We start from the raw sequence: 14,326 nt of genomic DNA, 5'->3' as shown, positions 1-14,326 counted from the left end.
CTCCATCATAGCCGCACAGAAAGACTGCCTGATGCCTTGTTAAAATCAAGGTTCACTGTATCTGTGGCATTCTTCCAACCTACCAGACCAGTAACCACTGAAAAAAGAAAATTTGGTTCACTTGCTGATATTCTTAGAAACCCTATGCTAGCTCCAGGATCTTTTTATTATCCAATTGTTTTCAAATATGCAATAGCCTATTCTAGAATTTTGTTAGGGATCAATCAGTACCAACCTTATGTGCTCTTAATTCTTACAACCCACCCTTTCCCTCTACTGACAAGCAGGACATTAGTCCATTTCTAGTCTGTTCAGTATTTCCAGTCTTCTCCTGTGCTCAGTGGGATTGTGGACATGGAGCGGGCAGGGCAGGTGGGAGGGACTACATCAAGAAGATGAAATCACCACCTCCAGGACCTCGTGAGGCTCACTGGAAAGTCACTGGGGATACGGGAGAAGGGGAAATGGCCCAAAAGAACAAATAACCCGACAGAAGTCGGGAGACCTGGCTTGTGCTCGTGCCTTAGACCTGAGATTCTGGATGAGCTCAGGCCTCAGTAAAGTAGTGGCTCCACATGTAAACAGAGAAGGCACAGGTGTATCTGGAGAGGGTTGAGGAGACTATGTATGCCCTGGCCTGGCCAGCTGAGCAGGAAGGGGCTGACTCCGTGAAAGAGTAGCAGAATGGGAAGGGGGAAATGGGAGGAAAAACACCCCTTTCTCCAACTCCTCTACACCCTATCCCCTAAGGGTTAACCCCCTCCCTCTCCCAGCCGCTTCTCTCCTCCTCCACCCAAGCCCCATCTCCCTTTAATCACATCTGATACTGAGCGGCCCAGCAGGAACAAAGAGACCATTTAGAGAAACGGGGCCAAGAAAGTGACCCCCACACTCTGGGGCGGCCTGCTGGATGCCAGCACAAAGGCGGCATTTCAGAGCTGAAATTTCAGCACCCAACTTGATTAAAGGATTCCACAGGCTTGGAGGAGGGTGGAAGGGGGTGCGAAGTCCACGGCTCCCTAAATTAACCCTTCTCCAGAGCAGCAAACACCCCTCCTGCTCCTGGGGATGCTCATCACTCCCACCCTGTCCAGGGGGCACCCACCCCCAGGGTCCCTGCCTCTTGCAGAGGTCAGGCAAGCCCAGCTCCTCCTCTTCGTGGAAGGGGAGCTGGCAGCAGAAGGGAGGTCAAGAATGGAATATTCAGGAAGCCAGTTTTCCCTTCTATCCCTGTTGGTGTCAGTATACACCCTCTCCCTGTCGTCTGTTCCCCCCACCCACCAACTCCGAGAAAGGGAGGAACCAGCATGATTGATTGGGTAAGCAGAGTGAAGAGAACAGGACCCATTAGAACCTAGGGCAGAGAAAGGGGAGCTCCAGTCCTGATTTAATGTCACGCCTTGAACCCAGAAGCCCTGCTCCCCTGCCCACCACCATCCCAGCACCCATCCTAGTGAAGGCCTCGGAGGATCAGGGGCCCCACACAGAAGGGGAAGGACATCTTCCAGAAGCTGGGAAGGAGAGGGTATGGGTGTGGCAGACCAGAGAGGTGGGTCATGAAGGACGGTGTGTGGGGAGTGGCCTGACGAGTGGGGACTGGGGGGGGGGGGAGGCAGGGGTGGGCAGGTGCTCGGCCCTTGGTCCAGCTGCTGACTTGCCCGGCAGGGCTCTCTCAGGGAGGGCAGGAGATCACTGCATCCCCAAGCTTCCTGCTGGGGCACTGGCTCCTGAAAGGGGATCCGAGCCCACGATAAGAGGCTCGAGGCAGGTCCTTAGGAAACAATGGGTGGCTTGATGAGACCTGCTCTGTGATACTCCTGAGAAGGGAGAAGCCCCTGCAGCCAGTCCCCACTGGAAAGGAAATTGGGGGTTTCCGTGGCAACCAGCTCCCTGGGCACAAAGGCTCGTCTGTCTGCTGGGAAGGCAGCTGAGGTGTCTCCTGCAGCAGCCTCTGCTCTGGTGGACTGCGAGATGGAGGGAGGGACGTGGGGGAGCCACAGGGGGTCAGGGCCCCTGGTGCTTCCTAAAGAGCTGACAGTCGCAGGGCCACTGGGATGGGTGCACCCTCCAGGCAGCAGGGCAGAAGTGGGTAGGCCTCCCAGGCAGCTGGAGGCGGAGGGGTTGAAATGTTGAAGAATTTATTATTTACACGTATAAAGAACATGAGACTAGACACTGGGGCTGAGGCACAGTCAGGAAGATGATTCCGGCTCAGTCGGTGATGATAAGCTCGTCTACCCCCCAGTCTTCATAGCTCCCGTCAGGCAGGTAACGGCGAATGATGATGGGAATCTTTCGGGCCCTGTGGCAGGGGAGAAGTCAAGGTACACGAGGGCTGGTGACCCCAGCCCTGCAGCAGAGGGACAGAAGGTGCAGAATGCAAGGCAAGAGAAGTCTTAGCAGCATCCCCTTGAGACTATGAATGCACTTTGTAGGAAAGGAATTACAACAAAAAAAGTTCCTGCATCTCTGAGTGTGGGGACTTGAGTCTGGAAGGGCTCTGCCATCCCATGGCTGAAGGGAGGAGGGGGAAAAGTAGAGGGATGTTGGTAAGGCCAACTGCAGTAGGAACAGGGAAATTCGGACAGACAGCAAAGGTCCATGTCTCATCAATGTCCTCCCCTCCCGCTTTGCCTGCCCCCTCCTCCCCCTCCCTCCTCCTCCCTGCAGGGCTGACTCCCAAACAAACTAAGGGTCTACAGGAACAAGAACCACACTTCCCCAGGAGGGAAGTGGGGGAAGGGAGTGCAGCAGAGAACCCAAGGGATGCCTCCCAGGGCTCTGGAGCAGTGAAGCATGATCTGGGCGACTTACTTGAGCTCTTTCATGGCGATGAGCAAGGGATCTGTCTCCCCCTCCAGCTCCACCATCACGGGGGCACACATCCTGTAGGTACAGGGACAGGTGTTGGGCGAGACTACAAACACAGGGAGAAGGGCCCAGCATGAAGTCGGGGGTAGCTTCACAAACAGGATCAGATCAGCATCCCAGTCCTCACCCAGAAAGGGCACCTTCCAGGTAGGTGGGCACAGCGGATGCGGAGCGGCAGTTCAGGGGCACTGACAGCGAGGGTACGCGAGTGGGAGCCTGCAGACTAGACTTAAACTTTGCCTCCAAAGATACTGAATTTTTTCCCCAACATCTCACTATCCTCATTTGAAAATGAAGACAAAAAGCCCTGCCACGCCTACACAACAATGATGCTAAAACACTACTGGCTAACAAGCAAAGACTAAGTGCCATAGCTGTTCTCAGCCCTTCACAGAGTACTGTATCTGAGGTAAGTACTCTTGTTACTTCCATCTTACTGATGAAGAAACCGAGGCACAGACGGGTCAGTAACTTGCCTAAGGTCACACAGCCAGTAAGTGGTAGAACCAAGATTTGAACCCCGAAGGCTCCTCCCTACTGTGCTACAACACCTCCCATTATTTTTAAAAGCTGGTGATTCACAAACTGAAGACCGGTACTGTGAACGGGACAAGTGTGAGCTTTCATCACTGGGCCGTGTGACATGCGTCATGTCAGCTCCCCTGCCAAGGGCCTTCCCCAGGGCCCATCACAGACTCCTGAGCCTGCAGCCACAGCAGAGTGTTCCAGCACAAAGGACCCGCACGTGCACAAGCTCACCCTTCTGACCACTCTAACTCGACCCCCCAGCCCTGCCTCAGGGCCCAGCTCGCCTCATTTTCCTTCTCTGTCTTGGCAATACCCCCTACAAGGGTCCTGGCTCCTCCAGCCTCTACACAGGGCCTGTGGTGGGGCGCTCACCTGCTTACCACCCTTCCATGACACCCCACAGCCATCAGGCAGGCAGAACCTCACCTGGCCCCTGCTTACCTTTCTAGTACCTTCTCATGCTACCTGCCTATATTTACCCCACATTCCAGCCATACCAAATTACTACAGTTCCCTAGACATACCCTGTTGTTTCCTTTTTTGCATCCTCGTACAAGCTCTTCCTCTCCCTACATGCCTGCGAGAGGCTCAGATGTCTCCACTATGGAAAGCACTTGCTGAAGCCTCAGTGCCCTGACTCATTTTACATACACTTCTCTCAGCACCACTATCACTACACTGTGACTACTTGTTTGAAGTTTTCCAACGAGACCTGGTGGCCCAGGACCCCAAGCCCTAGCACAACACTTGGCCCACAGCAGAGGCTCTAGAAACAAACAGGCCAGTTCTAGGCCACCTCCTCTAGGAAGCCACACTTATTGATTCCAGCTCAAGTTTACACTAATGGATCCCAAACCTGATAATCATCAAAATTACTGGGAAAGTATGCTAAAAATACAGGTTCCCAGGTCCTTCCCCAGACCCTTCCCCCTCACTCTCTAGTGAAGGATCCTGAGAACCTGCATTAGCAAAGCTCTCCAGGTGATTCTGATAACCAGCCAGTCTGAGAGCCACCAGTTCACACTAAATAATCTGCTAATTTCATTGCTAAATATTCTGATGTCTGTTACTCCCCAAAGCCTGAAAATTTCCTAAGGGCAGAGACCAAGTTCTTTAACTTTCTCTATATCCTCTCTCAATAATTATTTGAACTTCCCCAAAATGTAAAGCTTTAAAGAATGGGGCAAAATGCTTTCCCTGATCTGCATATGCCTTATTTCTTTCAAGACACAAATAATTCAACAGCATTCATTCATCCAGCCCTACTATGTGCACAGGAAGTGTGACAGTGCGCCCGGAACATCTCCACCTGTGGCAATCATTCAGCCGCCAGGTGGGGCTAATGAACCAGAGAGAGGCTTCATCCACAAATATCCAATAAACATCTGTTCAGCATCTGCTAAGTGCAGGATTGCAGGCCTAGTACTCAGGATAAGCTCCAGCCCTGGCTGTCCAAGGGCTTACAGCAGCCGGGGAACCACCAGACAGCACCCTAGCCCTCAATCGGAAAGAGCACTATAGACCAGACTAAGCTAGACCGAGTCTTGCTCCCCAAGGAAAGCAGGACGCTGGGCCTCGGTAGTGTTTTAAATGCCTGCTCCATACTGTCCACCAAATGCAAGCCCATCTTCTGAACTTCTCAGTCAATGAACCAGTGACATCTTTTCCAGTCTTGTGCCCCAAGCTACTTGCCATTCCCCCACCGCAATCCATACATGCCTGCCTCTACCTGGACTTTTCCTAGTGCTGTTTCTGGTGCCTGGGATACCTTCAAAACCACCTCGCTTTAATTCTAATCTCTTCATGAGGCTTCCCCAGTCACCCCTGCCATTACTCCCTTCTCTCTTTTGTTTCTCCTGTAAAGCAGCAATCCCATCCACCTTGGGTTCTGGATATTTAGAACGGGTCCATCTCTCCCACCAGACTGTAAACACCTAGAGACCTGGGGAATTGTGTCTTTAATCATCTCTGCATCCCCAACAGGTGCAAGCACAATATCTTATTCGATGCTGAAAGACTTTAACTTGCATACAGTCTATTTGTTTGAAAAATAATTTATGAATTGCTCTTTCTGCTTGATCATGTTTAGCAGACATAAGCACTGCCCAGTCAGCGCTCTGCAACGATGGAAATGTCCTCTATCTGCACTACCCATTACGGCAGCCACAGGGAGCTACTAGGCACACGAAATGTGGCTAATGAGACCGAAACACTGAACTTCTATTTAGTTTTACTTAAATTTAAATGGCCAAATGTAGCCAGTGGCAACCATAACTGCGGTGCAGGCCTAGAGGATCCTGACCCCAGTGATACCAAAATCATCATACTGAGTGCAGCTCTCATTTCACCCAGACCAGCAAGGAGTACAACCAGGCTGGCAGGAGGCCTACTGCTGCCGAGCGGGTGAGGAACGACGCTGCCTGCCCATAAAGCCCTCTATCGAGGTGAACACGGTGGTCACCTTCACTCCACAGACTGGAGGAGGTGAAGCCCAATGCTGTTTAAAAACCTGGGCGGGGTGGGGACGGATGGATGCATAGACTGAGCGTCACCACTCCGCCAGCACGCATCGCCCCACAACTCTGGCCCCAGCTTTTCTTTCAAGCCTTGTTTCCACTACTCCCTACTTGAAGCACCCCCTCCTCCAGGTACCCACCATTTCCCACAGCAGCTTGTAAGAGGTCTGGGGTAGGGCTCCTTTCCCCGGCCTCACGTTTCCCCGCGGAGGACGTTCCACAAGAGCCACAGTAACATGCCCGTCCCGTCTCTGTCCTCCCACTTACTCTCGCCACAACGGAGGGGGAACTCGTCTGACAAGGGAGCCTGGCGGGGAAAGCACGCATCTGTGGTCCAGCCTCTTCAAGAGTCCCTGCTTCCTCAAAGCCGCCTGATCTGTCCTCCACGATGCCCACAAGCTTAGCAGGCAGGCTGACGCCTGCACACAGGGCCTCTGGTGGCTGCCGTGCCTGCAGCTGTTGGGGTGGACGCGGAAGCATCGCACGTTGCAATCCCCACCTGCCTACTGCTAGCTCCTGAATCGTGTTAGTCTTCAACTAGCTCCAAGCTTGGGAGACAAAGGAAAGGCTGCTAATTTCAAACCCCCAAACCCCCGCCACTGCTCTGTGCTTTCACATTTCTAGCGGGACCTCTGCATGGAGGGCTCCCCCACTCCTCTGGGCTGGCCCTCGTCTATCGACGCAAGAACCACCTTAAGCCCAGGGGGTGCTGCCGCAGCACCCCCAACTAACCAGCCCACAACGGTCGAGGGCTGATCTTATTTTATTTATTTATTTATTTCTGCTTCCCTAACTGACAGGCACTCGTTACACTCTGTATTCTTATCACTATTCTTCTACTGTACTGTTATTTGACTTCTCAGATGTTTATGTCCCATTTCTCCACTGGATCACAAACTCTCTGAGGGAAGGGGCTCTAGCACAGTGCCTGGCACACAGGGACAGCACCACCCTTGTTTAGCGTGTGAGAAGAGGGAAGGTCTGTGGTCAGATGCCAGGCTGAGCCGCATCAACAGCTTGTAGGTTCCCTGTAGCCTGTCTGATGGAAAAGATGGTTAGGAGGCTCATACTCACGCGATCTGAAGGGCTCGGGTGCCCAGCACACGGGCTCGCTCATACTTGGTCATATATGGTGTGGTGATTCGCTTCTGGTTGGCCTGTGGTCGCTCTCCAGAAGGGAGGATCTCAACGTTCTCCTGGCCCTCCTGGACACCAAGGAAGAAAAGAGGGAAAAATCTCAGGATGCGTTATCGGGGGTGAGGGGCAGGATGACGACGACAACGATTATAACCACCACTATGCTACTGCTTACTACGTGCCAGTGACCGTGCAACTGCCTTATTGACACCTCATTTAATCCTCACAATAACCTTATGCGGTGGGGATTACAATGCCCATTTTAGAGGCTTGGAGAGTTAGCTAACTTGGCCAAGGTCTCAGACCTAGTAAAAAAGGACTCATGATCAGGGAGTCCAAAGCCAGCTGCCTCATCCAGAAGAGAAGTCCTTGAGCATCCATACAAAGAAGTCCTTGAGCACAGACAACAAATCACCCTAAGCAGGAAGAGGAACAAGCACCCCATCTTCGCATATTCATATATTTAACAATCACTTATTAAGCATCTGTCATGTGCCAGAAAACATAATAGGTGATGAGACAGAAAGCTAAGAGTTTCTGCTCTCAAAGAATACATAGTCTGGGGAAAAAGACAAGAGTAAACAAAACAAGTGCTATAAAAGTATGCAAATGTGATGTAAAAGAATGAAATTAGAACACTCCCTAACACCATACACAAAAATAAACTCAAAATGGATTCGAGACCTAAATGTAAGACCGGACACGGGGGCTTCCCTGGTAGCGCAGTGGTTGAGAATCTGCCTGCCAATGCAGGGGACACGGGTTCGAGCCCTGGTCTGTGGGGATCCCACATGCCGCGGAGCAACTGGGCCCGTGAGCCACAATTACTGAGCCTGCGCGTCTGGAGCCTGTGCTCCACAACAAGAGGGGCCGCGATGGTGAGAGGCCCACGCGCCGCGATGAAGAGTGGCTCCCGCTTGCCGCAACTAGAGAAAGCCCTCGCACAGAAACGAAGACCCAACACAGCCATAAATAAATAAATTTAAAACGCACCTCATTTAAAAAAAAAAAAAAAGACCGGACACTATAAAACTCTTAGAGGAAAACAGGAAGAACACTCTTTGACATAAATCACAGCAAGATCTTTTTTGATCCACCTCCTACAGTAATGGAAATAAAAACAAAAATAAACAAATGGGACCTAATGAAACTTAAAAGCTTTTGCACAGCAAAGGAAACCATAAACAAGACGAAAAGACAACCCTCAGAATGGGAGAAAATATTTGCAAACGAATCAACAAAGGATTAATCTCCAAAATATACAAACAGCTCATACAGCTCAATATTAAAGAAACAAACAACCCAACCCAAAAATGGGCAGAAGACCTAAATAGACATTTCTCCAAAGGAGACATACAGATGGCCAAGAAGCACATGAAAAGCTGCTCAACATCACTAATTATTAGAGAAATGCAAATCAAAACTACAATGAGGTATCACCTCACACCAGTTAGAATGGGCGTCATCAGAAAATCTACAAACAACAAATGCTGGAGAGGGTGTGGAGAAAAGGGAACCCTCTTGCACTGTTGGTGGGAATGTAAATTGATACAGCCACTATGGAGAACAGTATGGAGGTTCCTTAAAAAACTAAAAATAGAATTACCATATGATCCAGCAATCCCACTACTGGGCATATACCCAGAGAAAACCATAATTCAAAAAGACACATGCGGGGCTTCCCTGGTGGCGCAGTGGTTGAGAATCTGCCTGCCAATGCAGGGCACACGGGTTCGAGCCCTGGTCTGGGAAGATCCCACATGCCGCGGAGCAACTAGGCCCGTGAGCCACAATTACTGAGCCTGCGCGTCTGGAGCCTGTGCTCCGCAACGGGAGAGGCCGCGATAGTGAGAGGCCCGCGCACCGCGATGAAGAGTGGCCCCCACTTGCCACAACTAGAGAAAGCCCTCGCACAGAAACGAAGACCCAACACAGCCAAAAATAAATAATAAATTAATTAATTTAAAAAAAAAAAAAAAAGACACATGCACCCCAATGTTCATTGCAGCACTATTTACAATAGCCAGGTCATGGAAGCAACCTAAATGTCCATCGACAGACGAATGGATAAAGAAGATGTGGTACATATGTATAATGGAACATTACTCAGCCATAAAAAAGAACGAAATTGGGTCATTTGTTGAGATGTGGATGGATCTACAGACTGTCATACAGAGTGAAGTAAGTCAGAAAGAGAAAAACAAATATCGTATATTAACGCGTGTATGTGGAACCTAGAAAAATGGTACAGATGAACCGGTTTGCAGGGCAGAAGCTAAGACACAGATGTAGAGAACAAACGTATGGACACCAAGGGGGGAAAGCCGCGAGGGGGTGGGGATGGTGGTGTGCTGAATTGGGCGATTGGGATTGACATGTATACAGTGATGTGTATAAAATTGATGACTAATAAGAACCTGCTGTATAAAAAAATAAATAAAATTCAAAAATTTAAAAAAAAAAAATAAGAAGTTCCTGTGGAAGTAATCACACCTTATGTACTGTTTTCTGTATAGCTTCTTTCACTCAATGTTATATTTGTAGATTTATCCATTTTGTTGTGTCTACCAGTACTCTGTTCATTTTCATAGCCAGCTAGGATTTTATTGTTGGAATATACCACAATCCATATAATCGTTCAATTATAATGAGCATTTGGACTATTTTGCTATTATGCTATGAATTTTCTTGTACATGTCTTTTGGTCAACGTAAGTATGCATCTGTGTTGGGTATACACCCAGGAGCGGGATCACTGGTTCATAAAAAATATACACATATACTCCCCTTTAGTACATAACTCCATAGAGTTTTCCAGAGTGCTGGCCCAATTTACACTCCAACCAGAATAATATAAATGTTGCTCCAATTGCTCCACATCTTTCTTCCTACTTGGTATTGTCACTGTAAGATGTTTGTTTTGTCTGGTTTAATTTTAGCCATCTCAGTGGGTGTGGAGTGGTGTCTTCTGGTTTTACTTTCCAGTTTCCTGATGACTAATGATGTTAAGCATCTTTTTTATATATTTATTAGCTATTTGGATATTCTCTTTTGTGATGTGCCTGTTCAAATCCCTTGCCCCTTTTTGTATTGGATTTTTTGCATTTTTATGATTGATTTGTAGGAATTCATTGTATAGATGTACTTTCTTAGTTATATGTTTTGCAAATATCTTCTTTAACTCTTTGTCTTTCCTGTTCACTCATTTACTGGTTGTAATTTAATTCATCCAATGAGTGCCATTTCACTAATTTACAGAGTTGTAATTGTGTGTGTGAGTGTGTGTATTTAAATAAATAAAATGGAATATTAAAGCACTTCAAAAACAAAAAAAATTAACAAGAAAAAAAAAAAGTATGCAAGTGTGCCACAAACTTAACAAGAAAGTGAGAGACATCTACCTCATACTGGGGGTTACAAATACAGTCCAGAGATGAGACTTGGGCTAGTCTAGAAGCATGAGTAGGAGCTGCCAAGCTAACGAGGAAGGAAAGGGCATTCCAGGCAGGCTAAAATGCATGCACACAGGCACAGAGGAGGGAGAGAATGTACTAGGTTTGGACACCTAATTGTGGAGTATGATTAGAGCAAAAGGTGTGTATAGGCTTATAGGCAGAAGAATAAATTCTGTAATAAAGAATTAAGTCAACAAATATTTACTGAGTGCTTACTACACGTCAGATAGTATTCTAAGCACTTGGGATAGTGCAGTAAGACAGATAAAAATTCTTTCTCCTATAGAACTTACATTATAATGAGATGAGATAAACAATAAACAAAATTAGTTAAGTACAATGTGTAGTATAAAAACAGAGAAAAGACAGGGAGTGCCAGGGTGGTGATGTTGGAGGAAGGGGTTAATGCGGCAATTTTAAACAGGATGGTCAGGAAGGCCCCACTGAGGTGACATTTAACAAAGACCTGACGAGGCTGAGGAGCAGGTCGTGTGCGTATCTAAGGGAAAGGAAGAGGGAATAGCACCGTCAAAAGTTCTGAGCTGGGGTCTCCCTGGCATGACAGGGACAGCGAGAAGAGATAAGGTCACAGAGGGAGCAGGTGGCCGGATCATGGAGGACCTTGTACATCTTTTTTGGCATTTACTCTGAATGAGGTAAGAAGCCACTGGATGCAGATTCTGAACAGAGACAAAGTGACTTAAGATTTAAAAGGATCACTCGATACTTTGTTGAGAATATTCTGTAGGTGGAAAGGGCAAAAGCAGAGAGACCTTTTAGGAAGACTAACAGTAATCAATCATGTGGGTAGGTGAAAAAGACGACTCTGGCAGCAGAAAGGCAACAGCAGACTGAAGGCAGGAAAACCGGTAACACATTTCTGCAGTAATGTGGGTGAAAAGCAATAAAGATCCAAACCAGGCTGAGGCACTAGGAATGGAGAAACAAAAACAGGACCGAACCACATATAGGAGGCAGAATCAATAGGACAGAGATGGAAAGGGATCAGAAGGATAGAGAAGGAGGTTTCTGACTCAGAGAACATATAACCTCAGAGTGCCAGGCAGACAGGAAATCCCAAAAGAGGGCCTTCAGTTTCCTAGCCTTAAAAAAAAAAAAAAAAACACAACAACGGGGGCTTCCCTGGTGGCGCAGTGGTTAAGAACCCGCCTGCCAATGCAGGGGACACGGGTTCGAGCCCTGGTCCGGGAAGATCCCACATGCCATGGAGCAACTAAGCCCGTGCGCCACAACTACTGAGCCTGCGCTCTAGAGCCTGCGAGCCACAACTACTGAGCCCACGTGCTGCAACTACTGAAGTCCGCACGGCCTAGAGCCCGTGCTCAACAAGAGAAGTCACCGCAATGAGAAGCCTGCACACCGCAACGAAGAGTAGCCCTCGCTCACCACAACTAGAGAAAGCCCACGCACAGCAACGAAGACCCAATGCAACCAAATATAACTAATAAATTAATTAATTTAAAAAATAAATAAAAATCTTTATTAAAAAAAAAAAAATCGAGGGCTCACTCTCTCTCCAAGAGACATAAAGCACTTCTCCCTCCATCAGTCACAAGAGACAGAAAGCCCTATTTTATCTATGACGCTAGTAACTCATTCACCTAGTTGCTCAAGCTAGAAACATGGGAGTCATCCCTGTCATCTCCCACTTTCTCAGCCCCATATCCAAACCACCAAAATATCTCTTTCATCCGTTTTCCCATCACCGACACTACCAGCACCCAAGTGCAAGCTACAGGTCTCACCTGGAGGTCTATGAGAGCTCCCTAGTTGGGCTCTCTTTTACCCTTGCTCCTCCCCAATTCACTCCTCACTGGATCATGCCACTCCCCAGCTCAAAACTTGTCAGTGGCTTCCCGATACCGTCACACTACAAAATCCTGCCTGATCTTGGCCCTTACCTCTCCAGCCTTATCCCAGGTCACTCTCCCCCTTGCTCTTTATGTAGCCCCACCTTGCAGAGCTCCTGGTACGTAATAAACATTCAACACGTTTGCTCAATGAATGAAGGGAATATTTCAACTGTCTGGGGCTAACTGCCCCAGAAGCCATGCGCTGTGCTCCAAGTGGACAAAAGCCTTCAGGCCCACCCTGAGGGGCTCCTCCACTACCCAGGACCAGATCTCTCCTCACTCTAACTGGCGGTGCCCTGACCACAAACAGGAGGCAGATGCATTCAGTCAGTCATCACTGGCTGGGCTATGTGGCAGCTTGGGCTGCAGAGAGGGGAGCCCAAGGCTAAATACTGACCTCCTCGGCATTCTCCAAGTCATCTAGCCCTTCATCCTCCTCCACGTCATCAAAGTCGTCGCCATCAAAACTGTACAAGAAGAAGAAGCCAGTTAGAGCACCACTTAGTAGAATCAAAGAGGGCAGAGATCTGTGTCTCATCTGAGTTACTAGCATAGGAGGCGCTCAATAAATATCTACTTAATGAGTGAATCACTTAATAAATCATTAAGTCATTTGATTTCCTCGTCTAAAAAAACAAACGGAGCTTACTTTTCTACTCCCTCCTCACAGAGCTCTATTTCCATGCTCCCCTTGGGAGCAAAATTCTTGCAAGAATTGTCCATCTTCACTGTTTCCGATTCTTCTCTTCCCATTCTGTCATCATCTCACTCCAAAAACTTTCACCTCCATGATTCCACCCAAACCATCCTTTCAAGTTTGCTAATGTTTTCCACATTGCTAAATGTGGTGGACTATTCTCGTTCTCATTTAGCCTGATCTGTCAGTTGGCCCACAGGCCACTCCCTCTCACTCAAAATACTCTCCTCACTTGACTGCAAGGACACCTCACGCTCTCGGTGTCCTCCCACCTCACTGGCTACTCCTTCTCAGTCTCCTTTGCCGGTTTCTCCTCTCTTCCCCCGAAGCACTCCACGTTGGGATGCTCTGACACGCAGTCATCTCCTCTCCTCTACTGACACCCGCCTGATGATCTCCTCTGTTTCTCAGCTTTGACTAATATACTTATGCTGAGAACTCCCCTATTTTTATCTTCAGGATAGACCTCTCCTCCAACACCACACGTCAGGTAATCTCCTGGGCTCTAGCTTCAAAATAAATCCAGACTTCAAAACCACTCCTCACTACTTCTACTACTATCACCCTAGTACAAGTCACTACCTTTTCTCGCCTGGATTACTGCAAGCCTCCCAGACCTCTACCACCTCAAAGTCTCCCCAGACCCTCCTCTGGATTACTTCTATACTACAGACCTACTACGCAATTCACACGACCCCGCATTATGTCTATGGGCCTGCCCCCTCTTCTAGAAAGGGACCCCACCTGGAGAGCAGAGACTATGCCTAATACACCTCAATATGAGGTATTGACACAGAGCCCGACTCAGCGGAAGTTTGCTGAAAGATACCTTTTTCAGTGATCCTCTCTGGACCCTCGAGCCGGGGTCTTTCTGTGCCCAGCCTCTGGCCGGGTCTATGCTGCCGGCTCACCGCCCTACCCTTCTCCAGCTTCGCGGGCCCCCTCAGCACCCCCAGTCCCCTCAGACACTGCCCCTCGACGCCTGGCTCCTCAACTTCCTTCGACTCAGGCTCCCGCTTCACCCGCCCCTTGCGAGGCTCCGCAAAAGTCACTTCGCTCCCGCACTCACTTGTCCTCGTTGTCTGACATGACACCCGCGCCGCAGCTACCGGGTTCTGCGCCCCAGACCAGAGCGGAGACCCGCAAACTGCGCGCCTCTGCCTCGCTCAACGCCACGCGTACTCTGCGCCTGCGCCGTGACCTAGAGGTAATCACTTCCGGGAGGCAGGCGGGGCAATAAATGTGCGCA

The 14,326-nt window shown here is 48.9% G+C and overlaps 1 protein-coding gene across 5 annotated transcripts; it reads right to left on the bottom strand.

Annotated features, from left to right (window-relative positions):
* Positions 1 to 2,121: 2,121 nt before the first annotated feature.
* POLR2F (RNA polymerase II, I and III subunit F) lies at positions 2,122 to 14,298 on the bottom strand. 5 transcript variants are annotated; one of them, XM_082352811.1, is made up of 6 exons: positions 14,147 to 14,298; positions 12,778 to 12,847; positions 6,990 to 7,120; positions 6,183 to 6,371; positions 2,815 to 2,917; positions 2,122 to 2,302 (listed from the first exon to the last, which is right to left on the bottom strand). In XM_082352811.1, the coding sequence occupies exons 1-6, from the start codon at positions 14,164 to 14,166 to the stop codon at positions 2,261 to 2,263; spliced, it is 555 nt and encodes a 184-aa protein (XP_082208937.1). In that variant the 5' UTR covers positions 14,167 to 14,298; the 3' UTR covers positions 2,122 to 2,260. The 5 variants fall into 5 exon arrangements, with proteins under 5 accessions (XP_082208937.1, XP_082208936.1, XP_082208940.1 ...); XM_082352810.1 differs by having other exon boundaries at positions 2,815 to 2,886; XM_082352814.1 differs by lacking the exon at positions 14,147 to 14,298 and adding an exon at positions 13,907 to 14,042 and having other exon boundaries at positions 2,815 to 2,886.
* Positions 14,299 to 14,326: the final 28 nt, after the last annotated feature.

Source organism: Balaenoptera borealis, assembly GCF_965194805.1.
Source record: "Balaenoptera borealis genome assembly, chromosome: 13".
Classification (NCBI taxonomy): Eukaryota; Metazoa; Chordata; class Mammalia; order Artiodactyla; family Balaenopteridae; genus Balaenoptera; species Balaenoptera borealis.
This window is presented reverse-complemented; position numbering and strand designations above follow the sequence as displayed.